General features: G+C 45.8%; 1 protein-coding gene and 2 long non-coding RNA genes across 3 annotated transcripts; 1 reads left to right on the forward strand and 2 right to left on the reverse strand.

Moving 5' to 3' along the window:
• Nucleotides 1-2558: 2558 nt before the first annotated feature.
• On the reverse strand, nucleotides 2559-15541 carry LOC122012860. The gene is made up of 2 exons (XR_006120333.1): nucleotides 15393-15541; nucleotides 2559-2613 (listed from the first exon to the last, which is right to left on the reverse strand). It is a non-coding gene; the product is annotated as an uncharacterized LOC122012860 (long non-coding RNA).
• A 2902-nt stretch (nucleotides 15542-18443) lies between these two features.
• LOC122012861 lies at nucleotides 18444-21331 on the forward strand. The gene is made up of 2 exons (XR_006120334.1): nucleotides 18444-18724; nucleotides 21076-21331. It is a non-coding gene; the product is annotated as an uncharacterized LOC122012861 (long non-coding RNA).
• A 483-nt stretch (nucleotides 21332-21814) lies between these two features.
• Nucleotides 21815-24103, reverse strand: LOC122011255 (zinc finger protein STAMENLESS 1-like). The gene is made up of 3 exons (XM_042567647.1): nucleotides 23970-24103; nucleotides 22307-22545; nucleotides 21815-22227 (listed from the first exon to the last, which is right to left on the reverse strand). The coding sequence occupies exons 1-3, from the start codon at nucleotides 24101-24103 to the stop codon at nucleotides 21815-21817; spliced, it is 786 nt and encodes a 261-aa protein (XP_042423581.1).
• Between the last annotated feature and the right edge of the window lie 3171 nt (nucleotides 24104-27274).

The raw sequence follows: 27274 nt of genomic DNA on the forward strand, positions 1-27274 counted from the left end.
CTGATCACCTCCACAGCGCTCGCTCGCTCTTCACCCCCGATCACGATTGCTCTTGGACGCCATCTTATATAGGTAGCAAAACATCGGTTACCAATCGATGCTTTGATGGCTAGCTTTCAATGAAGGAAGATGAAGGATCAGCACCCCTTCATCTTCTCGACGTTGCAACTGATGCAACGTCTAACATTATAGCCCCTGTAGAATCTTATCCGTAGCTTGAAAGCACCTTCAATAGAGGTTCAAGGCGCCTTCAAGGGATAGAATTTTATCCGCCGAGCATAAAATATTATCCTCGGCAACGTTCAAATCTGTCAGATTGAAGACGCCTTCAATCAAGGTTGAAGGCGCCTTCCATGTGGGTTCAAGGCGTCTTCAACGCTTTCCACTGAAACGCGCGACCGCCTTTAACTCCAATGAAGGCGCCTCTAGCAGCTCCGTAATTCCTTTTTGGCTCTTCTATAGCTCCATTTGCTAGGGTGATTTCGGCCAACAAAAATAGGACTCACCCAAACCCATTTTCCGACGTTCTCCTCGAGCAGTCTTCCGCTTCGGTTTCTCGTCCCTCGGACCGCCGGACGCACCCTTCTCGTTTGTCGGTGTACTCTTCCGCAGCACCTCGTCCCTCAGACGCACCGAGCCCGTCGACTCTCTCCGTGTTGTTAAGTATGAAAAAAAAAAACTAATACAGCCACACCCATCCACGTGCACACACCCTCCCCCATACCCCTTCCTTTTTCTTCCCTTCCCCACCGAAGCCTCAAACCCTCCCCCTCTCTTCTTCTTCGTTTCTCTTCTCCAAGGGCAACAAGCTTCCCCTCTTTGCTATCTTGCTTCTCGGCAGCACTGTCAGAGCTCCTCGGAGTTCGCCGGAGCTCGCCAAACCACCGGAAGAAGAGGGGAAACAAAACCCTAGTTGTCATTCTCTTTTCTAGCCAAACATAGCAGCCATCCGAGCTAACTGTGGCCTTCGCCGGAGCTCGGCGAGACCACCGGTGAAAGAGGGGAAAAGGTTTTCCTTGCCCCTTCACTATCCCAGTAGCTTTCCTTGTTTTCAACCTTCCCTAACTGCCCTAGTCACCTTTTGTTTCCTCCAACAGCAGTCCTAGCTGCTGTCCTTTTCTTGGCAGCACCGTCGGAGTTCGCCGGAGCTCGCCGGAGCTAGCTGAGGCCGCCAACGACGAAAGGAAAATAACCCTAGTTGCTGTCCTCATTTCCAGCAGCCACACAAAACCCTTAGAAGGTATATTTTAGGTTAGGTTGCTTTGGGTTAAATTGATATGTAGTTAGAAGGGTTATCTAGATTAGAACAACGATTTCATTTAGGAATGCGAAGTGGTACGAGATAACGAGATAAAAAAAAATAATGATCTAGTGGTTTCGAGTTGTAAATCATGCTCAGATTTTGTGTTATGATTTTATTATCCTTTTAATTATTTGAGTTATTATATTTTGTAGATACGAGCTCGAGTGGAGCACGGTGACCTGCCGACACTCGAAGATTTTGCTGTGCATAAGGTGGATACATCTACTCTTGTATATTTCCTTGTGCATGAATAAATATATAAATTGTATTATGTATATGTTGTATCATTGTTTTCAAAAATGGGAATTAAAATGATACTTAAATAGTGAAATGGGTATTAAAATCATTGGAGGGTAAATAAGTGATATTATTTCTTGTTCATATGTGGGTTCATATTGGGATTGATATGGGAAGGGTTGTTTTTAAAATTAAAGAAATATTCTGAATTACTCTTCTGTTGATACCTTGTCTCTTTTGACTTGCTTGACCTTTCATACTTCATGCTTTTGATACTCTATATGTTGATCCTTGTAGTTTTTTTATCTATGAACCCTATAATAATAAATTAATAGACCTGATACGAAAATATTACCTTGATTGACCATTAAATATGAAAAGAGAATAATCATGATAAATGGATGAATATAATCGTAAAGGTGAAATAATAAAGATAGTAAATGAAGAATTAAAAAGTGAAGACTATGAGCCTAGCTTTGTACCAAAGCTCTATATTAGAGTACTGGACCGCCCACATGTTATTGTGGTAGCGTGGCGGCCGCGGTCCAGAGTACCTGACCGTACACCCGAGGCGTGTTGGCGTGATGTAGCCATCGGTCAGAGTTTAGTATGTCTTCCACCGGTGAGGGCTGATAGCCCGTACGCCAGATTACGTATGCGATAGTTTTATACTCTTAGGAGGCTTTTAGCCTATCCATATGATATTTCACTCTGATGATATTGGCTCCAGTGATTCACTTTTTAGTTGATTTACCAGATTCAGACTATTGATATACATGTTGATCTTACCATGATACCTTATACTTGAGTGATTAAATAATAAAATTGAATAATTGATTTTATTAATGATGACAAGTGATGATAAGGTGAAGATCCCAAACTCTATCTAAAAAATTTTACCTGATTATAGATAATGAGAAGACGATTATACATATATATGTATAAATGTAGAACTTTAAGAATAATCCTAAAGTTGTAACAAAAGATGATGATTTATTCTACTTCCTTGACTTCTTCAATATGATTAAATTCATGCACATCTTTCTTGAGTATCCACTTAGCCATTTGGCTAACTTGCTACATTCCTTGGTCTCCAGTTTTGCAGACACAGGGATCCTTTTGATATTATAGTTGATTTTGGACTTTCATAGAGTTGTTCAGAGATCTCGACGTGCTGATTTTCTAGTTTGTTTTATTTTTGTTTCGCTGTATTTACATTTTGTAATTTTGTTACATATGTCGTTTATCTGTATAGTAATTGTAGTTTATGAAAACTATGACATATACATATAGTTGATACATTTCGTGGTTATGTTGTTTCTATTTTATATATGTTCCAGCCGTGTGGGCTGATGAATATATGTTGTTTATGTTTATATAGTGTGATGTATGTATGTTTGCTTCATATTGTCACCGGTACAGGGGAGATGCTGCCGGATTTTTGTCTGGCAGGAACTCCTCTGGGGGCGTGACAATTTTATTGGTATCAGAGCTCGGTTTTTCGTTTTCTGTTCGTGGGTTTTTGGCTTTATTTTGAGATTTTTATTTTCGGTTTATGTAGTTCTCGAGCAAAGGAATTTTTATACAAGTCGAGTTATATCTCTGAGCTATAGGATTTACGGGTCATTCTTTGTTTTAATTATCTTGATTATAATTGATTATTAAAAATTTTTCATTTGATTTTATAGGAAATGCCACGAGCCCGTGGTCGCGGTTGGGGCAGTAGCCGTGCTCGTAGTCGCAGTCGTGGTTGCGACAGTGGTAGTGGTCGCGGTCGTGGTCGTGCATGTCAGCGTGCCACTACTACTGATCATGGTTTGGATGAGGCTCCTCTCTCCCCATCTGAGTTGATACCGGGGGCTCAGGTTGGTCCCAGTATTGGAGTCGGTGGTCAAACTGAGGGACAACCTCATCTTGTTGCAGCTCATGTAGCTGTACCGGCTATTCCTACCGCATCGCTTATTATGGAAAAGGCCCGTATTCCTTTTCTTGCTAGTTCAGCAAAGGATCGTTTTACGCTGTTCCATGGAGGCACCGATCCTTGGGTGGCGCGTACATGGTTGGAGGATATTGAGGGCACTTTTGGGTACATGTCCTGTTCAGACACAGAGAAGGTAGAGCTAGACGCTTATCATTTTCGAGGGCAAGCATCCACATGGTGGAAGATGCAAAAGACAGTCTTTGGGGATCAGATTATCTCTTGGCAGTCTTTTCGAGAGGCGTTCGAGAGACAGTATTTTCCTGCAGCATTTTGTGTTACTCGACGCCAGGAATTCATGAGTCTCAAGCAGGGTGACCGAAGTTTGCTAGACTATTGATCCGGTAGTAAGAGCGGGCCCCCCCTTCTTGCAAAGTCAACGCCAAGTGAAAGTCACCGGAGCAGCCGCCCATCCGAGGAGAGTGTGGTCTGACCGGACGGACGACCGTAGACGGCCGGCCTGACCGGACTGCCAGCCGGCCGATGGAATCGAATACCCGGATGGGTCCAGCCGGCTCGCACTTATGGTTGGAGGACACCCTGTCAAATCGGGGTTCCGACGCTCAGTTAAAAAGGTCACGGACCGAGCTGACCTTTTGACCGGCCACAGTCATAAAGCGCCCCTGTTTATTAGTCTCCACAAAGCACAGGTAAACCACTGCGTATGTCCGGTCGGATGTTGAGGGAGCTGTCCGCTCGGACGACAAGTTTGGAGCAAGGAAAAAGACCCGAGGATTTCTCCTCTGACAACCGGTAGGTTTCACGTGTGTGTCATGCTCCAAATCTTGTGACAGGGGATTCTGCTGTTCCATCGAGGGCATGCTTTGACTGTAGCGATATGGGTCAGGTAAGTTTTCGGCGACCACATACCTAGGAAAGACGGTGAGCTTTCGGCGGTAGCATACCTAGGAAAGGACGAAGACACCTATACACCTAGATGCAGCGTGCCCAGACCCTTCATAGCTCTATATAAAGAACCTCAGGTTTTGACCGAGGTGCGGTTACGAGATTTTGGAAGCCACTTTGTTCATCGTAGCTTACGACTTGGCGTCGGAGGCCGTCGTGGGACACCCTCCGGCTTGGTTTCTTCTGGAGTTCACGGAGCACTCGAGAATCAGCGGGGCGCGCATCCCGGTTCGTTGACTCTTGGTTGAGCAGGATCAATTTGGCGCCGTCGTGGGCAGCTCCCGCATTGAACAAGAACAATGGGCGGTGGGCGACAACACACGGTGGCGCTTTCGAAGAACTCGGCGCTGCGGTGAGATGAGGCCGCCAAACTTGTGGAGCAAAAGCAGAAAGGCCGGGGCAACAAGCAACATCTGCGTCGGTGGCCGAGCGGGAGCACTCGCATTCCACCGGCCTTATTTCGCACCCTGAAGCCATACTAGGCCGAAGAGATGAGGATCTTCTTCGGATGAAATGCCAGGATGACAGAAGGGAAAGCTCCCGGCGGACTCCTCCCAGCGGATCAATCGCCAATTTTGGAGGCTATTCTACAAGACCCTCTGCCCAAGCACTACGTGGCTCCAGCGATCGCGAGTACAATGGAACAATAGACCGGATGATCATCGGGTAAGTTCGATAACTGACTATGCTCCATCGATATCTGAGATGGAGTAAAGTCGAAGTCTTTCTTACGACCCTCTCGGGATCGGCTCAGCGGTGGTTTCGGAGGTTGCGGACGGATCCATCACTAGCTTCAAGGACTTCCGAGCGGCCTTCCTCCACCACTTTGCCAGCAGTGCTATCGAAGACAAGTGTCGACTTGTTTGCCATCAAGCAAGAGCCGAGAGAATCCCTTGCTTACATCCAGTGATTCAACCAAGTGGCGATGGATATCCCAACGGCCACATCGGAGGCGATGATGAATGCCTTCACACAAGGCCTTGTAGATGGAGACTTCTTCCGGTCGCTCCGAAAGCCACCCGAGATTATGATCACATGTTGCATCGGGCCAACGAATACATAAGCGTGGAAGAAGCGCCAAGCCGCTGGAAAATGGAAACTCCAACAGGCGTGCACTGTTCATCCGGCGGAAGCGACCGCGTTCGGCACCACCCAAGGACCGAGGCGAAGCAATTCGATCCCCACGCGGATCGCGTCAGAAGTGGCTGCCGTTCGCCAAAGAAGAGGTGGACCCTATGTTCTGCACCTTCCACCGAGATACGCACAACACGAGGGATTGTCGAAGTCTTCCCTTCGTGGTGCTCCCGTGAAAGCCGGACGACGGTCTCCTCCCATCGACAGGAGACAAAGGACCTATGAAGCCGACTGAACCCGCACCGAAAGGCGACATCAACACGGATCTCCGAGACAGGAGAATCACCGGGCGTCTAGAGAACGGTCGCGACCGTCCGCTCGGGAAGAGGAGAACAGGAGCAATACTTCCGGCGAGATCAGCGTTTTGCTGGAGGACCGAGCGGAGGAGACTCCAACCGAGCGAAGGCGGGCGTTCGGCTGAGATCCACGGATTGGCGTAGCCAAGGCGAACAAGTGGACGAAATCACTTTCGGTCCGGAGACTTGGAAGGAGTAGAAGTGCCCCACGACGATGCTCGTCATTAAGCGGTAATAGCAAATTATACTATTCACCGCATATTTGTTGACAGGGGAGCTCGGTAAACATCATATTCAAGAATCGTTGATCGGTGCAAATTGATCGTGCCAGTACTTTGCCCATGACGACCCGCTCTACGGGTTTCTGAACGAAGTTCACCGATCGGACGATCCATGGCTACCTCATGGGAGAGGAGCCGCTCGGAGGACCAGGACAATAAACTTCGTGGTGGTCGACTCTCCTTCGTCCTACAACGTCATTACGGGGCGACCGGCGAATTCCGAGCGGTTGTCTCAACCTTCCACCGAAGATAAAGTTTCCCGTGGAGGACAAAGTAGGAGAAATGCTAGAGATCAGCTAGCAACTCGGCGGTGCTATATAGAGATGGTGAGCGGAAGCTTGTTCCGCTCGGGCGCCCGAATCGAGGGTCGGCCATGGCAGAAATCTCCCTTTAATTTACTATGAAAGGAGGAAGTTCAGATCCATCGACCGATCGGAGGCCACGACTTTTATCGCTCCGATCTGGAGGCGGAGGAGCTGATTCAATGCCTCCAACGAAATCATGATGTTTTCGCAGTCGACACATGAGTTGCGAATTTCGCGAGCCTAGCGGCATGGGTTGCATGTCCGGGACGCTCGGCGATGAAGCAAAGAAAAAGGGACTTGATGCCGCAGCGAATGCCATCATCCGGCGAGTAGAAAAACTTGGAGGTGGCCACATAAGCGAGTGCAGGTTCAGTGGGCGTGGTATTGGTCTCAAGCCGCAAGTGGAGAGTTGCATTGACTTTCGAGTTTGAACAAAGCATGCCCCAAAGATTTTTATCCCTTGCGGATAGATCAGTTGGTGGACTCTACGGCCGGTTGTGAATTGATTTGCATGCTCGACGCATACCAAGGTTATCATCCTGCTCGCCGTGAAGATCAAGAAAGGTTAGCTTTATTGCCGACGGCACGTATTGTTACAATGTGATGCCGTTCGGATTGAAGAATCTTGGGGCCACCTATCAATGCTTGATGAACAAAGTGTTCGGGGAGCAGATCAGGCGGAATCTGGAAGTCTATGTGGGCGACATTCTTATTAAATCCGTCCGGCGGCCGATCTCTTCAAGGACATGGAAGAAACCTTCCGAGCGCTACGCAAATATGGAATCAAGCTAAATCCCCGAAGTGCTGTTGAGCAAAGGAGGGCGTTTCTTGGGTACATAGTGACCGGCGGGGAATCGAAGCAAATCGACAAGGTGAAGGCTCGCAAGACATCCGCCCCAAGAAATACAAGAGAAGTGCAAAGGTTGACCGGTCGGATAAGCTGCTTTGTCGATTCATCTCAAAACCGAAGACCTTCCATTCTTCAAGATTCTGCAAGGCTACTAAGTTCGATGGGATGAAGAATGTGATCGGCGTTCGGAGAATTGAAGACATATCTTAATTCTCTGCCAGGTGTTAGCCAAGCCGATCGGAGGTGAGTCACTTTATATTTATTTGTAATCAGCAGGCATCTTGTAGGCTCGGCCTTGTGAGCAAGCGCGAAGAAGCAGGTGTATTTTCTAAGTCACATTTTAAAAGATGTTGAATCTCGTTACACCGGGCTCGAGAAGTTGGCCTTTGCTTTGGTTCTAGCCGCTCGGCGCCTTCAAAGTTCTTGGCTCACACCATCATTGTCCGGACGAACAGTCCACTCGGAAGAGTACTGTTAAATCCAGAAGCGTCCGGACGGCTCATCAAGTGGACGACAGAATTAAGTGAATTTGACATCCAGTATCAGCCCCGTTCGGCGATCAAAGCCCAATCCTTGGCTGATTTTGTGACCGAAGTGCAAAGGCCAGAGCCGGAAGCTATGTGGAGAATATATGTGGATGGGTCCTCCACTCGGCTCGGAAGTGGGATTGGAATATTGCTGCTCTCACCTCAAGAAGAGAAGATGCACCTATCCGTCCGGCTGGATTACAAAGCTACCAACAACGAAGCAGAATATGAGGCCCTCATAGCCGGATTACAGGCAGCCCGGCATGTGGGTGCCGGTCGGGTGACTCTCCATTCGGATTCACAGTTGGCCGCTCAGCAACTTTCTGGTACCTTTGAAATTAACAGCGCTCGGCTCAAGCTCTATGCTGAAGCCTTTGAAAAACTCAAAGCCACTTTCCGAGAGGTCCTTATTCAAAAAATTCCCCGAACGGAGAACCAGGCAGCAGATGACTTGGCCAAGCTAGCAAGTTCTATAGTGCCGATCACCATTCAGCAACCTATTGAAAAAGTACTGCTGGTAGCGCACGTCGACCGGATGGAAAGCCTTACGTTTCCCAGCGACTGGAGGGCACCCATCATAGAGTTCCTTCGCTCGGGAGTCACACCGGCCGATCGGGATGAAGCCCAGCTGCTCAGGAGGAGGGCCGGTCGGTTCACACTTATCGGCGATCAGCTCTACAAGAAGGCTTTCTCTCGCCCATTGTTGAAATGTGTGAGCTCGGAAGATTCGGCTTACATCCTCCAGGAGGTACATCAAGGATCGTGCGGAGGACATCCGGGCGGACGATCACTAGCCAAGAAGATTTTGCTAGCTGGATACTTTTGGCCGACCTTACAGATTGACTCCGCTCGGACAGTATCTACGTGCCTTTCATGCCAGAAGTATCACAACTTCTCTCACCGACCGGCAGAGGAGATGAAAGCATCAACCGTTTCATGTCCGTTCGATCAATGGGGAATGGATATTGTGGGTCCATTTCCAATGGCGACCGGGCAGAGGAAATTTTTGCTGGTAGCGGTCGATTATTTCTCCAAATGGGTAGAAGCCGAGCCACTAGCCAGGATCACCGAACAGATGGTCAAAAAATTCATATGGCAACACATCATCTGTAGGTTCGGTATCCCTCGCCGATTGGTTTCCGACAATGGGCGGCAATTCACAGGGAAGGTGCTGGAAGATTGGTGCAAAAGCTATGGCATCGAGCAACACTTCACGTCCGTGGCTTATCCCCAAAGCAACGGCCAAGCCGATGTAGCCAATCGGGAAATTCTCCGTATTCTGCGCGCTCGGCTCGACCACATGGGAGGAAGTTGGCCGGATGAAGTGCCGGGTGTTTTATGGGCCATCCGGACGACTCCTAAGGAAGGAACGGGCGTTACACCTTTTCATCTGGTGTACGGCGGTGAAGCGGTCATTCCAGTTGAAGTCGGCGTAGAGTCCGTCCGGGTCCAGTGTTATGATGAAGTCAACGCCGAGCGGAGGAATATGGAGCTGGATATGGTTGACGAAGAGCGTGCCAAAGCATCCGTTCGGCTGATGGCGTACCGTCAACGGATGAAGCAAAACTACAACCGGCGCGTCATTCCCCGATCATTCCAGGTCGGCGACCTTGTCTGGAAGAAAGTCAAGCCGGTAGGCGACGTCGGCAAGCTTGAAGCTCCGTGGGCGGGTCCCTTCAAAATCATCGAAAAGCTCCGCTCGGGCGCGTATTATTTGGAAGATGAGGACGGTCGGCAGCTAGATAGGCCGTGGAGCGCAAACCACCTCCAGCCTTACCGGGCGGGGTGAAAGGTGTGCCTATGTAAATCATCCTGTGTACGTCTTTCGACTGAATACTTGAAATGCAGAAATGAAAAGTCAAAAGAACGAATATAAGGCATCGTCATCAAGGAAAGAAGGCCCCGCGCCGCTCGGCCGGAGGTAAGAGGGTCGAACCGAGCGCGCGAGTATCGAAGGCCCCGTACCGTCTGGACGGAGGGAAATTAGCCGAGCCAAAGTGCTCGACGAAGCAGATCTTGAGCCGTTCGGCTAAGCGTACGTTCTCCAAGTCGGGCGAAAGGTGCGCTAAATACAAATTTATATACTTTTTGGTCGCCTATGTACTTGTGATGCAGGAAGTAGAAAGAGGAAAGCACATTGAGTATGCTCTGCTGAAAGGAAGACCAAGGTCGCTCGACCTGGCAAGGAGTTAGCCTTAAAGCCGTCTAGCCCAGACGTTAAACCATAGAGCCGCGCCGACCGGCTATAAATATCCGCGCCGACCGGCTATAAATATCCGCGCCGACGAGCTCCGTCGTTAAAGATCAAGAGACGAGCCGACGTCTATAAACCCTCCGAGCGGAAGGCCGACGAGCTCCGTCGTTAAAGATCGAGAGCCGCGCCGACCGGCTATAAATATCCGCGCCGACGAGCTCCGTAGTTAAAGATCAAGAGACGAGCCGGCGTCTATAAACCCTCCGAGCGGAAGGCCGACGAGCTTCGTCAAAGATCGAAAGCCTCGCCGACCGGCTATAAATATCCGTGCCGACGAGCTCCGATGTTAAACATCAAGAGACGCGTCGGCGTCTAAAAATAATCCAAGAGGAATATCGTCGACACGGCAATTACCCGCAGCCGATAATGTTAGACCGACGCTAAGTTCCACTCAGACTCGAGGTATAAAAGGTTCTGGTCGGCTTATAACGAGCGAGTCTTGCTAGCAACACAGAATGATATTCGGCCGCACGAAAGGGCTGGGGAAAACACTTGCAAGAATGCACCTCGAATGCCAAAGGGGTGATAGCGGACGAGCGGACAGCACAGGTATTAGCAAGTGGACAGTGCAATAAGATAGAGTACACGAAAGGAAAGCATTTCATTAAAATTAAAAACCTTAGGCCGAGTGGCCTAAGTACAAAAAGATTCATGTTCAGCCGAGCGGCGAAATTACAAGAATTACTCGATGTAGTCGTAGAGGTCCCTCGGAATGTTGCTCAAGAGCTCCACTTGATCGCCGGCCGGAATATTGGTGGACTCCGGAAGAAGGCCCTTCGACTTCAGATAGGTCATAGTAGCCGTAATGGCCAAGTCAAAAGCCGAGTACATCCGCTCGCAAATTTTCTCCGAGAACTCGGGCGATCGGATGTGGCTTTGTCGGAGAGCGGCGACTCGGCTCGGCTCAGCATCCTGGTATTCTTTGAAGGTCGCCTGGGAGCTTGTGAGGGCCTCATTCAGACTTTCAATCTTCTCCGCATCGGCCGAGCGGCCTGCCTTCTCCCGGTCGAGCTGCTCCGTCAGCTCCTTTATCTTCAACTCCAGGCCCCGGGCCTCCACGTTTTTCTTCTCCAGATCGGAGATGGCTGTGTTCTTCCGAGTGGTGGCCAGAGTTATCTTCGTGTCAAGCGACTTGACTTGTCGCTCGGACTCGGCTAGGGCGTGGGCCTGGTCAGCTGTTTTCTTCTGCTCAGCAGCCAGCAGAGTTTGAGCTTTCTTCAGCTCTTTTTGCAGCTCGGAGTAGGAAGGGCCTTGGGAGCCGCTCGGACCGCCTGCCGCCCTCAGTTGCCTTATCTCCTCGTCCGCCATAGCCAGGCGGCTGGAAACTGCTATCTCTTCCACCCATCTCTGAAGCAAGACGCATTTGTTAAAAGCCGGGCGGAAATATTCAGACAAAACTTCAAAAAGCAACAAACTTACCCCCGTAGCCGCTTGCATATGGCTGTTGGCTAAGTTCTGGAGAGGGATCATTGCTACTCGCGCCCGAGCGTCGGCCCACATCTCGGCGAGGGGCCCTTTCAAAGTAATGGTGTGCTCGGGCGCGGTGGGCCGGTCGGCTTCTGGTAGCAACTCTTCAGTTGGAAGATGAAGAGTAACTCGTATTGTGCGGCCGTGACCAGGGATCGCCCGACCGGGATCAGAAGCTGGCGCAGAAAATCGCGAATGGATGGTCGAGCGTTGGACTGAACGGCGAGCAGGGGGGAGAGTGTCGACTGGAGTGGCCTCAACCGGAGTAGGCAGCTCGTCCCAGTCAGAAGGCGTCCGATCGGACGAGATGGTCTCGGGCACTGGCGCCTTGCCTTTAGCAGTCGCAGCGGCCCGGTCGGGGGGTTGGACCGCGGAGGTAGCCGAGCGCAGCGGAGTCTCCACCCGGCGCCTCTTTTGCAGTGGCTGTTCCTCCTCCCGAACGGATTCTTCCTCGGTGGCCGTTGGTTCCCTGGAGGGGGCAGCTCCGCTGGCCGCCTGCCGTTGAGAGGTCGGAGCGGCCGATTCAGCCTGGGTGCCGCTCTCTCCTTCATGAGAACCGACCGGCTGAATGCCTAGCGCCTCCATTTCCTTGGCCGCCGCGGCCTCCAGCGCCGCTGCCTTTCTCTTTAGAACATCGGCCATCACCGAGTCCATGACGATTTCGGCTGCATAAAAAGAAGAAGAAATCAGTTAGCAATTAAAGCAAGTGCCCAAGCAAAATTCTTACCGAAGCCGGTCGGAAGTGGGGTCCGTATAGGACTCAGCCCAAAATTATACATCACTCCCTCGTGAAGAAGTTTGTTGATGTCAAGCCGCAGACCGGCTAGTACATTTGCGGCGTGGAGATAATCCGGTCGGGTCTTGAATTTCTTCAACTCGGGAGGAGGAGGTAGACTGACCTGCCGGGAAGTTGGTGATCGGGCATGCGGATGTAGAAATAATAGTCCTTCAATGTTTATTGGAAGTGGGTAGTTTATTGAAGAAGACCAGACGGGTCGAGCTTGGAACATAAAGGTGCGGCTCGGCTTGTTTAGGATAATAGAAATAAAAAAGACCTCCGGCGGAAGGGAATGTTGTGAATCTTAAACAAAGCGACAACGCAGAGGAGGCGGAAGGTATTTGGTACTAAACTTCCGGCGCATAAAATAATTCTGACATCGCTATAAAGGGATGCAGGAAACCATGAGGCCGTGATAAATGGTCGCGGAAGACACGAAACCACATGCGGCGATGTGGCCAGGCGGGACCGGCTAGGCGAACCCGATATCCTCGGGTATTTGAAATTGTCACCAAAATATCAAAATCCCGTTGTTCAAAACGGCCCCATAGTAGTATACCATGGGCCTAGGGATTATTCTTGGGATGGAACTGGCCATGATCCGGATAGGAGAAATCACAAAGGGAGTTCCAAAGGCGAAGAAATGGAATTTCAAAGGCTGGAGCTAGGGGAAGAAAGGCGAATTCGATCCGAAAGGAAGGAAGCTCTAAACCTTCTTGAGGAGAGGATCGGGCGGAGGAGGCGTCGGAGGCGACGACCAGAGGTGGGAGCCAAAGCGGAGAGAGGTGATGGAGGCGTGTGAAGGTGAAAAGGAAACGAAGAATTTATAGGGTGAGGGCCGGGCGGCCTCCACCGTCGGATCCAGGTCACGGGAATCAAAGCACACATCTAACCGTTTATTTCGAATTGCTTCGATCACATCACAATATCATGCAACCGCCTCCGTACTCTGGTGGCCTTGCTCCACGTGGCAGTCAATCATTCGGAGCATTTAATGAAGGTATGATCGGCCTTGATGGCGAAGATTGGCGCAGAACGCGAGGAGATCCGGTGAAGGCCATCGTTGATTCATTCAAGGATATTTCTACGGCTGACCGAGCGGAGAGTATTAGCATTGAGGAGCCGTTCGGCTAGACTCACAGTCCAGTCAGTCGGACTATTCACCTCCTTCGACTAGACTTGAAGGGGAGGCAAGTGATCCGGTAGTAAGAGCGGGGCCCCCCCCTTCTTGCAAAGTCAACGCCAAGTGAAAGTCACCGGAGCAGCCGCCCATCCGAGGAGAGTGTGGTCCGACCGGACGGACGACCATAGACGGCCGGCCCGACCGGACTACCGGCCGGCCGATGGAATCGAATACCCGGATGGGTCCAGCCGGCTCGCACTTATGGTTGGAGGACACCCTGTCAAATCGAGGTTCCGACGCTCAGTTAAAAAGGTCACGGACCGAGCTGACCTTTTGACCGGCCACAGTCATAAAGCGCCCCTGTTTATTAGTCTCCACAAAGCATAGGTAAACCACTGCGTATGTCCGGTCGGATGTTGAGGGAGCTGTCCGCTCGGACGACAAGTTTGGAGCAAGGAAAAAGACCCGAGGATTTCTCCTCTGACAACCGGTAGGTTTCACGTGTGTGTCATGCTCCAAATCTTGTGACAGGGGATTCTGCTGTCCCATCGAGGGCATGCTTTGACTGTAGCGATATGGGTCAGGTAAGTTTTCTGACAGCCACATACCTAGGAAAGGACAGGTGAGCTTTCTGACAGCCGCATACCTAGGAAAGGACAGAAGACACGTATGCACCTAGGTACGCGTGCCCAGACCCTTCATAGCTCTATATAAAGAACCTCAGGTTTCGCCGGTGAGGTACGTATTCTGAGATTTTGGAAGCCACTTTGTTCATCGTAGCTTACCTGACTTGAGCGTCGGAGGGCCGTCGCCGGGACACCCCTCCCGGCTCGGTTTTGCTGCAGGTTCACCGGAGCACTCGAGGATCCAGCAGGGAGCGCCGCATCCCCAGCGTTCGTTGACTCTTGGTTCGAACAGGATCAACTATAGTGCAGAATTTAGCAGACTTGCTGAGTTTTCCCCACATATGGTTGCTCAGGACTCAGACCGTATGTTTCACTTTACACAGGGACTGGCAGCATATATTCGGATCAGGATGTTTGGATTTCCTGTTACTACTTATCGAGAGGCACTTGATCGAGCCATATTTATTGAGATGACTCAGCAGCAAGTCTCTCAAGAAAGAGAAGCCAGCCGACAGACCTCGCAGAGCTCACACTCTAGACAGCAGAGTCGAGGTCGTCGATCTCGTGGTCAGGATACGACTAGAGAGTCTTCACGGTCACGAAAGGTGGCCAAAGTATCACAGGGATCTAGTCGCCCAGTTCCATCACAGCGGGGCCAAATATCGGTGAAGTGTTTTCAATGTGGTGCACCAAATCACCTGGCATCAGAATGTCCACTAAATAAGAGTATATGTTTTTATTGTAAACTGCCAGGATATATGCAGAAAGATTGCACTTTGGAGGCACAACATCAAGCAGGAGGATCACAGTCTCAGCAGGCTCGACCTACCTCACGACCTCCACAGTCTCGGCAGCAGAAAGGCCCACAGAGATCTCAGCAGTCTCAGCCACGAAATCCCCCACCTACATAGTCTGCTCACCAGCCACAACTCTATCATTTGCAGTCCCAGGTGGAGAGTGAGTATCACTCAGTACCTCCACTTCAGCAGTATCTGCCAGCTCCATCTCAACAGTATCTGCCAGCTCCATCTCAACAGTACTTACCAGCTCCATCTCAGCAGTACTTGCCAGCTCCATCTCAGCAGTATTTGGTAGCTCCACCCCAGTAGTACTTGCTACCTTCACCCCAGCAGTACTTGCTACCTCCACCCCAGCAGTATCAGCCACCATTATCTTATCAGCCTTCGACCCAGTCATACCAGCCTGCACAGGAGCAGAGTCAGCCCTCTTCTTCTATTCAGAGGGGTCAGCCATCGGGTCTTGAGCCGGGACACGTATATGCTTTGACTCGTTAGGAGGCACAACGAGCTGGAGGATCTGTCACTACCTTGCTACATTCCTTGGTCTCCAGTTTTGCAGACACAGGGATCCTTTTGATATTATAGTTGATTTTGGACTTTCATAGAGTTGCTCAGAGATCTCGACGTGCTGATTTTCTGGTTTGTTTTATTTTTGTTTCGCTGTATTTACATTTTGCAATTTTGTTACATATGTCGTTTATCTGTATAGTAATTGTAGTTTATGAAAACTATGACATATACATATAGTTGATACATTTCGTGATTATGTTGTTTCTATTTTATGTATGTTCCAGCCGTGTGGACTGATGAATATATGTTGTTTATGTTTATATAGTGTGATGTATGTATGTTTGCTTCATATTGTCACCGATACAGAGGAGATGCTGCCGGATTTTTGTCTGGCAGGGACTCCTCTGGGGGCGTGACACGTGTCGTCCTTCTCGCTAGTCGCATCTTCCGCTCGACTTCCTATACTCCTAAGCTCTTACACACTTAGACACAGAGTTAAACACCAACAGGATCTAACCTAACTTTGTTGATCACATCAAAACTACCACAGGGTACCAACAGGAAATAAGGTCGACGTTAAGTGCGTTTAAGTATAGATGAAGTCAAAGTCGAAACATGGAGGATGTCGGTATTTGAGGCCAAGACTGAAATGATGTCGACAACTGAGACCAAACTAGGGGCGATGTGGTGACTGAGACGAGGCATGGAAGATGTCAGATCCAATGTTGGGACATGGATAGTACCAAGATCTGAGACTAAGACAGGAAGAATGTTAGCGACTTAGGCCAAGACGTGGAGGATTTGGCGATTGAGATTGAGGTGTAATCGCTGACTTATCCTTGATCAAACTTAAATCTATGGGATGAGTGTATTGAGCGGGTATGATTAGACTTGGAGTTCCATCCAGGCAGAGTTTGATGTCGTGTGAGTAGCGTCTATCCCACTTTAACTCAGTATGAGTTTTAACCACATAAGACATATAAAAAGTTGGAGACTATGATTCCGCCACATCAATGATCACCGTCTGAACTTTATGCAGAAGAAGGAGATTTCACCTGACATGAGCACATATAAGGATCTTTTCCCAGGATCTCTCTTTGCTCATCTCTGCCACTCAGCACTCATCGTCACGTCTGCTAGTTAGTGTTGGTTCCATGGTTTGATACAGTGAGTTGCACATTCGGCCAAGTTGTCTGCGAAATTGTCGACATACAGGGACCATTACTCAGGGTTCTCTACAAACTCTTTGATTATACAAGTGGGAAAACTGGAACCAGGAGGGCCTTCAGTTCACTGCCTGATCCAGTCTTGACAACACTGTTGTTTGTTTGTCTTGATTAGCTCGATTCATATTCATCTAAAGGAATCATTATTGCCTCCGGATACTATTACAATAGTTAAGTCTAACCAAGCGATCTAATATTTAAATTTTATTGACGCACTGTAAAAACAATTCTCTCCTCTAATAGGTCTTGAACGCTTCTTATTTGGTCGATAGAAAATTAATGACAATTAAAAAAAATAATGATAAAATAAAGAAATCAGTATTGAAACGGCAAAACACAAAGGCTTACGTTTGGTTAGATGTAATGTAATCGAGCTTATAATGTAATCAAATTTGTAATGTAATGTAATATAATCTTGATTATATTACTACGTTTGGTAATATAATATATGTAATCTTTGATTACAAGAGTGATCACATTCTTTTATTTGATATCCATTATTTTTTATAAGGAATGTAATTCATATTATTATAAAATGACAAAAATATCCTGCGACTTCTACCGACAGGTCACCGTACCTTTGTCGGAGCTTGCGTCCGGTGACAGATGACAGTCGGCCGACGACGACCGACGATTGGCGGCAGGTGATAGGCGACAACGATGGCGGTGGCGACGGCGGCTGGCGACCGACGACCGACGACCGACGACGACTGCGGCGGCGGCACTGGCGGCCAGCGACCGACGGCGGCGGTGGCCGACGACCGACGACGGTAGTGGCCGACGACGACGGCGGCGGCCAGCAACTGACGGCGGCGGCGGGCAGTGACCAATGGCAACGGCGACGGCGGCGGCGGGCAGTGACCGATGGCGACGGCGACGGCGGCCGACGACCGATGGCGGCGACGGCGGCCGACGACCGATGGCGGCGGCGGCCGACGACCGGTGACCGACAGCGACCGACAACCGATGACCGGCGGCGGCGGCGACCGACGACCGGTGACTTGCGGCTGCAGGCGGTGGTCGGTGGGCGAGCGGCGACCGACGGACAGTCGACTAACTAGGGGTATATTCGATATTCAAATTTTGATTAAACAGTGATCTCGTAATGTAATCGGATTACATAATATTTACTTTGTAATCCAGATTACAAAATTTCACTACCTTTTGTAATCGAGATTACATTACATTACATGTTTAAAGTTAAAACAAATAAAATAATCAACTTTATAATATAATTCTGATTACATTATAAGGCAGACTATACCCTACCAAAGAGGAATAAATAAGTATATGAAAATTCGAATTTCAATAGGAATCAACCTTTTAATGATTGACATATGAATATGTATAGATTGTGCTTCAGACTTATCCGATAAATGAATTAAAAAATACCGGATAAAATAGATTTTTTTTTTGAAAGTTGGTGCTTTTGATTTGCCCCATTTTCATTTTCGTTTTTTGAAAAATATACATTTTTCATTTTTCAAAAATAGATTTTTCCGTGTTTTTCGTTTTTTTAGAAAACGCTCTCTCATTTTTTAAAAATGAATGTGAAAAACATAAACCAAATATATTTTTTATTTTCTCAAAAAATAAAAATAAAAAATAATGTGAAAAATACAAACCAAACACATGAATGTCTTTATGCAGGCGGGAGGGATAAGATGGGATCATGGGATGAATTCCAGATATACGGGTTATGAATGGATGTTTTTATGCAGGGGTCGAAATCTTAATTCTTGATTAGCAGGGAGTGATCCGAGTATTTGTCCTAGGCCATCCAACGGCTAAGATGCGCCCTAACATAAATACCGTCAACCGCGCTACCAGTAAATCACAACGGCGTGCTCCCCTTGATTTCTTGTTCCGCAAGCCGCAAGACAGAAAGCACTGCCTTCTTCGGTTCTCTTCTCGTCGACCATTTTTTTCTTCTCACCGCTATCTCCTCCCGATCGGCAGCTGGAGAATAGCGACCACCGGAGCACACGATGGAGTCAGTGACGCCTCGGCCGGTCTGCGCCAAGGAAGCAATCGACCTGCTCAACTGCTCCGTTGAAAACCCCTTCGACCGTGACAAGTGCCTCCGCCTGTTGGACGCCCTACGGAGCTGTGTTCTCGAGAAGGTATAGTTTTTTTTACCCAAAGGTTCAATGTCTTTCATCTTTTTTAGCTCGATCGCTTCGTTTTGCTGTAAAATGTTTGTGCACATCGGTCGAACACTTTCCGGGCAAATTTGTTTGCGTGTTAACTACTAAGATTTCCTATCGTGATTAGTTAACCAGGCGAGTGGCCGTGTAATGGAAATAAAATTAGCTCTGGTGTGTTTTCTGTAGAATGCTGGCTGTTGGTAATAAGCATCACATCTAAACTCTGTTTATGTTCTTTTCTACTTTTTTATATGATCGAGTGGGTTGAAGTATTTTTCTTTACTCTACATATTAAAAATTCTAGTAAAAGCGTGAAAATAATTTTGGTAAATATACCTGTTGATAGCAGAGACGGTGTGCTACAAATCAGCTTAGCATTATCAAGCTCAGGTAGATTATGCTGGTGACGAATTGTGATACACATCATGATCACGCACAAACACAATGATTAATATGGAAATGCAAAACAATAAAAATCATGGGTGAGGAAGGAGAAGATCCCACTATGAATCACTACAATTGAAAATGAAACAACAAAAAAACATCTAGCAACCACACTTAGATAGGATGATTCATTGTACAAGGATGATGACACTCACCTTACAAGGGTATTCTATCTTTCACATCATTTGATCTAACAACATTTGCCCTGTGTGACATGGATATATTCATCAGAAATATGCAACAATGGCGTCACAATTCCTAAACCATATTACAGTTAACTTTTGTCCTGTATGGTGTGGATGCATTGTGGGTAATATACATTAACACTAACACAAGTGTCAAGTGCTAAACCATACACAAGATATGTGAAATCCTAACACGTGAACTTAAACTGTGAAATGCATGTGAATTAAACACTGACAAAAGTGCTAAACCATACACAAGATATGTGAAATCCTAACATGATAACTTAAACTGTAATGATTCAATGGGTCTGCTGCCTTTGCTGGCTGCTTTTGCTTGCTTCTGATTGAACGATGATCATAGTTGATTAATTTGCTTCTGTAGTTCTATTGGAATCTTCTGTCATATTAGTACCTCCTGAAATCCACCAGACTGGACTTGACCCTATCCACCATGCACAATCCACAGTCTACTTCAAGGATCAACCATTGAACAAACTTGTTAAAAATTTTGCAATTGCAAATGCTGTCAGGCCTATGGTTGAACACCCAGTCAATTTGTCTCAAGCACCTCTACTACATGATAGCTCCTTATATTCCATGAGGATCAATGTATGCCTTATAAGGATTGGCATACACTTACAAAAAAAATGTCTGAGTCAACAAATACTCTAGAATGATTGATTGGGCTTGACACTTCAATATCTAAGAGGTTCAACAAGTTTCAGCCACAGTTAAAATTCATTTACTTTTGGTTCTAAGTGATCCATTTATTCATCTTTATTGATGAAAAACTTGTTTCTTAGGGAAAGAATTAAAATATTAACAACTTATTATTAGTTTGTGGCAAACTTATGCTAACATATGCCTTCTATCTTGCTTTAAGGATCATTATGAGACATGACTGTAAAATATCATCAGTGACCAACTTTTGCTAATTCAGTCAAATCAGATTAATAAAAAAAAGGGCAGCCCGGTGCACGAAGCTCCTGTCATGCGGAGTCCCGGGAAAGGATCTATTGTATGCAGCCTTACCTTGTTTTTTGCAGGAGGCTATTTTCAGGATTCGAACCCGCGACCTTTTGGTCACATGGCAACAATTTTACCATTGTGCCAAGGCTCCCCTTCAATAAGAAGCACTTTTTATGTTGCATCCTTTTTAGCTAGCTGCTAGAGTACCTTTGTGTTAATTGGGATTCATGGAAGAGAAAATCTAAAGCTTGCATTGCATTGTGCTGAGAGCATGTGAATGTGATTGATTCTTCTATTATCATGTGCTACTCTTGTTGAGGCAGGGATTTCATCAAATTTATGTAGATATAAGTTAATAGAAACCGTGCTATTTTAAGATGTCTTTTACAGACAAGATTAGGCCAGTCACTAAGGACTTCTAGTGCTCTTCCATCTGCCAATTGATCAATGAACTTCTACGTATGTACTCTTTTTCTTCGTTTGATTTGCATACCCCTTTTTCTTGTTGGCCAGTCATCCTGAACTTCATATGTCAAAATAATCCAAGCATAGTAATAAATTTGTGTTAAACATCTAAGGTGATAGATGATAGACATGAATCTTATGGCCTCACTAATATCCTGCGACATTATTTACAGTTGTTTCTTTTCTGTTACCTCATGAACCATTTGTATCAATGTACCTTTTATGCACTGTCAATGTAGTTTGACGCCTTATATTTTTCTTCAGAAAGTCAGGAAGTTCTTTGTGGCGGAGCAGACCAGTGCTGCTGAAGAGCCAAAGAACAAGGAAAATCCCTGATTTCTTCCAAATGGCCAGAAATGCAAACCGCTGTTGTTATTTTTCATCATTATAGATACTGAAGTCCCACAGGGAGAGATGGATTTTGGTCGCGGTAATAATTTTCCAACATAATTTTAACTTTGGGCATTGAACTTTTGAGCATGATGCATAAACCTCTGGCTTTCCTGCTGCTTTTACCCTACTTTTGAGCCATCAATTCACTAAGAGCCTAACTAGGCCTAATAGGATTCTTTTTGACAAAATTCCATTCTTCAATTCAACTTCCTTCCTCCCGTAATTCTGCCTAGTTCATTGACCTACATCATGCCTAAAGACATACAAGATCCAACCTCACCGGCCACTTTATTCGCACGAGGAAATCCTTGGATCGTCACCGGCAGAGAACCTGTCAAAGTCATCCCCGAGATTCGAGCATTCTTACACGATCCCCAAGAACATTCAATAGACACTGATCGCGGGGAGGCATTATGGAGTTTGAATTGTTGCTCCCATCGACTATTTACTTTGATTAGATATATTTTTATTCGTATAGTTCATATGAAAGAGATGAAGGGAGTCTTCAGCCAAGTTCCATCAGATTCAAATCTAGGGATAGATTTATGGATGCTCCCATTACAACGACCCTCTGTTTCAGTCGTCAATGCCCATGCCGCAGACAAACACACTAACTCAAACTCAGATTGTAAGGTGCTCCGCTGTCTCTTGCGGTGGCCAGTCGCGCTTCCTCGACCGGAAAGCTGCGAGACAGCGGCGCCCCGTAGCATGTGAAACTGGGATCCTGATGAGGGCCACAGAGTGCTTGGCTCTGGGAGCCCCCGGAGACGACATGGCCGACGTAGTAATTGCAAATGACGGCGGGGTGTTGGTAGGGCGAGGAGGCTGCTGAAGAAGAAGGGTACATGTATTGCTTCACCGCAGGCGCATTGGGATAGACCACAGCTGGTCGGAATTGGAGAAACGGTTCTCCATTCAGGCCGGCGCCGTGTTGGAAGCCTCTGACGGCTGATGCAGCGCCGGCAAGACCCTCGGTGCTGAACACTAGCTGACGAGCACGATCCAGCGTCTCGGTCTCTCTCTCTGACGACGACGAACAAAAAAACACATTAATCAAACTATACGTATCGATCAATACAAGTGTGTTGGGCCTGTATCGTGCCTTGTCGATGCCTGTTCATGTGCCCTCCGAGTGCTTGAGATTTGCAGAACTTGAGGGAGCAAAACCGGCACTCGTACACCTTCGCAGCCTCATCGTTTCCCAACCCCTTCTTTTTCTTTAACCCTGTACGGGTAGTGCCGACGGAGGCAGCAGAGGTCATCGTGCTTTCCTCTGCCGGCGGTGGCTTGCCGTGTTCGTCAGGGTAGTTGTTGAGATCGAGCGAATTCTCCTCTGCCCTCCTGCAAACCAAACCAAGCAGAGCAACATAATCATGATCAGCAGCTTAAACAAAGCACATGACAATCAGTACATTGCACCGCTCAAGGCTCCAGCGGACGTGAGGTAGAAGAAGAAAGTGAGGCGATCAAGGGGAGATATAACGGAGCAAGAACAAATTAAAGACTGCATTTTGAGAGGCTTTGTGTTTTTTAAAGGGAGGGAGGGACGAGAAAAGAGTGTGCGATTGAAAGTTCTCTATCAGTTTCCTCACTTCCTGCTCTGCTCTGCTCAGCTCTCCCAGCCGACTCTTCCTCTTCTTTCTTTTCTCGTAGTAGGCTTTAGGCGAGGGCTAGCTAACTAGCTTCGGGCACTGTGAGTATAGTAGAAGCTGAGTGTGTTGGTCATCGGGGAGGGGGATCAGTGTTGAGAGAGACGTTGCCTTCCCTTCCTACAACTCCTACTCTACTATCCAGACCACCATCACTTTCATTTGCAATGTGTTCTGTTATGCTATCTATTATGCCAGGGGAGGCAATAAGGACAAGGGCTCCATTTTCCAAGTCATGGTTGTGTTCTTAGTTGAGAAGGGCATGCTAAGGCTACATAAGGCCTAAGAGCCATCACGGATCACTGTACTACTAATGCTTTGTTGTCCACTGCGAGCTTGCTCATTAATTAATCAGAAACAGTTGCTTTGGGACTGTTTTATCTCCAGAATCAGTTTCATGAAACCTCACTTAACTAAGATCCAGTTTACTTTTCCAACATGATTGATTTGTCAGTTTTACATAATTCAGCTTCTCTTATTGACATGATATATGGAAACTGACTCTTTGAAGCAAGTGCAAAGCTAGATGTTTACTGGAAGTACAAGATTATAAGTTCGATGAAACATTGGCATTTCGACCAAAACACAATGTCAGTAGCTAGCTAACCCTAGCTCAACTGCACACTGCTACTTCATTCAAGCACGCATTGAATGATGCTGAATATATACACGTCTTTTTATTTCTCCCTCGAACCCTAGCTAGCCACCGTTGCGAGTTTGCTCTGAAAGCTCCTTTTTAGTTCGGTACTGCGACGGGAACTATAATGGTGTATTGACAATCGCTCCTCTGAAATCTTTGTTGATCCTCATAATTACGGTCACTTAAAATAATCTTTGTTGCAGCTTTTGAGTTGGCAACTCTCCTTCAAAATGTCAACTTACTGAGTCTGAATTTCTGTAGTGTGGATTGGGGTTGGGGAATCTATCTGAAACGAACACGATTAAATCTTTTCTCGGGTAGAAGAAAAGCGAAGTGCGTAGCTTTTGTCCGTTTTCATGCAACGCGTTTCACTCGGCAATCCTGTGGAGCAAGACAAGAAAGGAAGGCGAGGGATTGAGGAGGGAGATCTAATAGATTTCCCAGGATAGCAACTGCTAGCTGCCTGCTCCAATCACTGACAGTTGACAGTGGGGGAGAATGAAGCTTTTGCGAGCCATCTCACATGACTCGAAACCTTTCCTTGTGCGTTCTCTTCTTGTCTCTCATCACTGCCGGATGCTTCCTGATCAACCTCTCCATCGTCAGCCATCTCGTAGCTGCTGCAGTTTTGTTAAGCATGGCGGCTTTTGTGTCCTTAAGTAATAGCTCAAGATAGATAGGGTAGTGTGTCAACGCAGTGTGTGTGACTTTGGTGTTTAAAATCTAACATCTCGTGACCAAATTATTGTTTGAATAATAATATGGCAATAAAGATGGCCCCCAAAAGTGGTTAAAGTAGTGAAGATGAGATGAGGTAGAAGTTAGGGTTAAACGGTTAAAATTATAGGGCCGGATGGACTATGAGATCGTGGAGTCCGGATCAGATAAAGTTGGTCGAGCGGGCCATTTGAGCCAATCGGACATAAAAAAAGGCCGACTGGAACATTCAAATGGTCATTCTCAGGATTGGCAGCTGAGGTTAAGAGTCAAACACTAAGTTATCTGAACCACCGTCATGGCTAATTGAACCTCACATCTGATCAGACGTAATATGTCTCTCGATAACAATAAGGTTGAATGAAGAACAGGCTGATAGCTTCATTCAATACGGTCGAGCGGGTGACATCCCGACTAAGCGGCTCCCGATCGACCTATAGAGGGGCCCATATATATATTTTACCGTACTCTTTTGGAAGTTTGTGCCGTCGACAACAAGAAATATCCAACAAGCAAATAGTATTTTATAAACTTCTAGTATATTATATCATAGATTTACATGCTCACTTAAGAAAATGTGTCATCGACACTTTTGATTTGTATTTTCTTAGAACGCTTTGGAAAACGTCCACATGCTTTGGGATGCGTGCATAGATACTACAGTGACACTATAAAAAGGAATTTTTATTCACGAGCGGAGATATACGATGCTTTATTATTTTACGCATCTTTCGTTACGGTTCGTTGTTACTATTCCTTTCCACCGAATCTGACTTAAGCATCGAAGACCAACATCGAGACCCTTTTTCTCCCCTGGCACTAACGCTCTTGGTTTTGTAGAATCGCACAGAGTCTTCTTCTAGTTAGCATCAGAACCATCGTGGAGTATTTTTCCAATTAATCACAGAATCACATTCTTAGTCAATCATCTTCTAGTAATTTTTGGACATGATCAAATAGAATGAATATGATAAACAAATAAATTCTCTTGAGCTGTTGGAGTGAAGAGCAAATTGAAAGGGCAAGCATTTGATTTTTGCCTTGGGTTGAAGTTGAATGCAAAGGAAAGAAAGGAGGGAATTCTACCTCTGAACCATGCATGAAGCTCAGAGAAATAGAGAACTTTCTATAGGCGAACAAACAAACAAGGAAGAAAGTAAGGAAGATTTCCCTTTGTGTGACAGTGAGAGCAGAGAATAAAAGTAGATTTTCTCTCGTCGTGAATTTGAAAGAATTCAGTTTCAAAATTGGTTTTGCTTACTGTTATGATTTTTCACTTTTGATATTTTACAAGGTTTTTCTAAGTAAATTATGTGGGCATTTGTATTTGCTTTAGTTTTCTATTGTCATGTTGTTGTGAGTGACCATCTGAGTTTCATTCACCAGGAACATCGGAATCCGCCAATTTGATGCTCCCGAAATCCACCATCTCACTAGATATTATTTATTGAAGATGTTTTTTGGGGCTAGCCAAGAGTCCCTCCAATGTTTAAATCATCATGGTGTCGTGAATGATAAAACAAAATAAGAGAATGTCAAAAGATATAGAGATTCAGCCTTTTTTTAAAACATATATTTGTTGATAAGTGTAAAGTACCGTGGAGAATGAGAGTGGGAAAGAGACTATAGGAAAAGTGAATAAGGGAGCGTTTGCTTTGTAAAATATTTTTATTTTCTAATTTTCATTTTTTATTTTTATGTTTTCTAATATAGTTTTTAGAAAATAGAAAATGTGTTTCGTATGATAGATTATATTTTTTATTTTTTAGAAAAGAAAATTGAAAAATATGTTTGGTAAGTTAATATAAAAAATGGTAAGCAAAATAAATTATTTTTATTTAGAAAAAAAACAAAGATGAAAATTTAATATAAAAATTATTCAACTTTCGAATATCAACCCAATGGAGTGAATTAGTTGACTTTTATATAAATATAAAATCAACAAGTGATTCAATATATTTCAATTTAAATAAAAAATTTATCATATATATATATATATATATATATATATATATATATATATATATATATATATATATATATATATATATATATATATCGAAATATATTAAGCATAAATACAAAATTAATTACGGATGATTCTCTACATAATCATTCCACATATGGCTTGTAATTTCATCACGTACTTGTCTCATCTGAATTGTTTGGCTTAGATCAATCGGCTCTTGATCACTAAAATCATAATAAATTATATATATATATAACATAAATACAAAGCTAATTATGGATGATTCTCCACATAATCATTTCACATATGGGTTGCAATTTCATCACGTACTTGTCCCATCTAAGTTGTTTGGCTTAGATCAATTAGAATCGACTCTTGATTACTAAAATCACCTTCGACTCCAGACATGAGCATATCATCATAAGAGTATTTCATAAACAAATTATCCATTGCATAATGTCAACAAATGAAATTATGCACCACATAACATGCAACTGGAATTAATCTTTGCCTAGTAATTGGATAGTTTGGCATATCTTTTAAAATTCGGAACCTTGCTTTGAGCACCCCAATGCACCGCTCTATAATATTACGACATGTACTGTGCCCATAATTGAATAACTCTTCCTTCCCTCTTGGTCTGTCTTGCCCTCGATAATCTCGCAAGTGATAGTGTCATCCTTGATACAGAGCACTCGACATGTTTGGGTAACTAGAATCAACAAGATAAAATTGATCTATGATAGTGTTTCCATATTAATGATGTAAAATATCAACATAAATGAATATATATAGAGAGAGAGTTTTATTTGCTATTTACCACCACAAGGTTTAGAAAAATTATTTTCATGCCTTGTTAATGAGTCTATAAACACCCAGGAATCATTTACTGTCCTCTCCCAACAAGTATACACAAATGTGAAAAGCATATCGAAGTCGCATGCAAGCATCATATTTTGTGTAACAATAACCTTTCTACCACGAAAAGATGTCTGAATTGATGTCGATGTCCGTGCCGACACGTGAATCTTATCGATAGCTCCAAGACAATTCTAAAAATATACAATGTGTTAGTAAGAATATATTGTTAACATA

The sequence above is a fragment of the Zingiber officinale genome, chromosome 8A, assembly GCF_018446385.1.
Source record: "Zingiber officinale cultivar Zhangliang chromosome 8A, Zo_v1.1, whole genome shotgun sequence".
Classification (NCBI taxonomy): domain Eukaryota; kingdom Viridiplantae; phylum Streptophyta; class Magnoliopsida; order Zingiberales; family Zingiberaceae; genus Zingiber; species Zingiber officinale.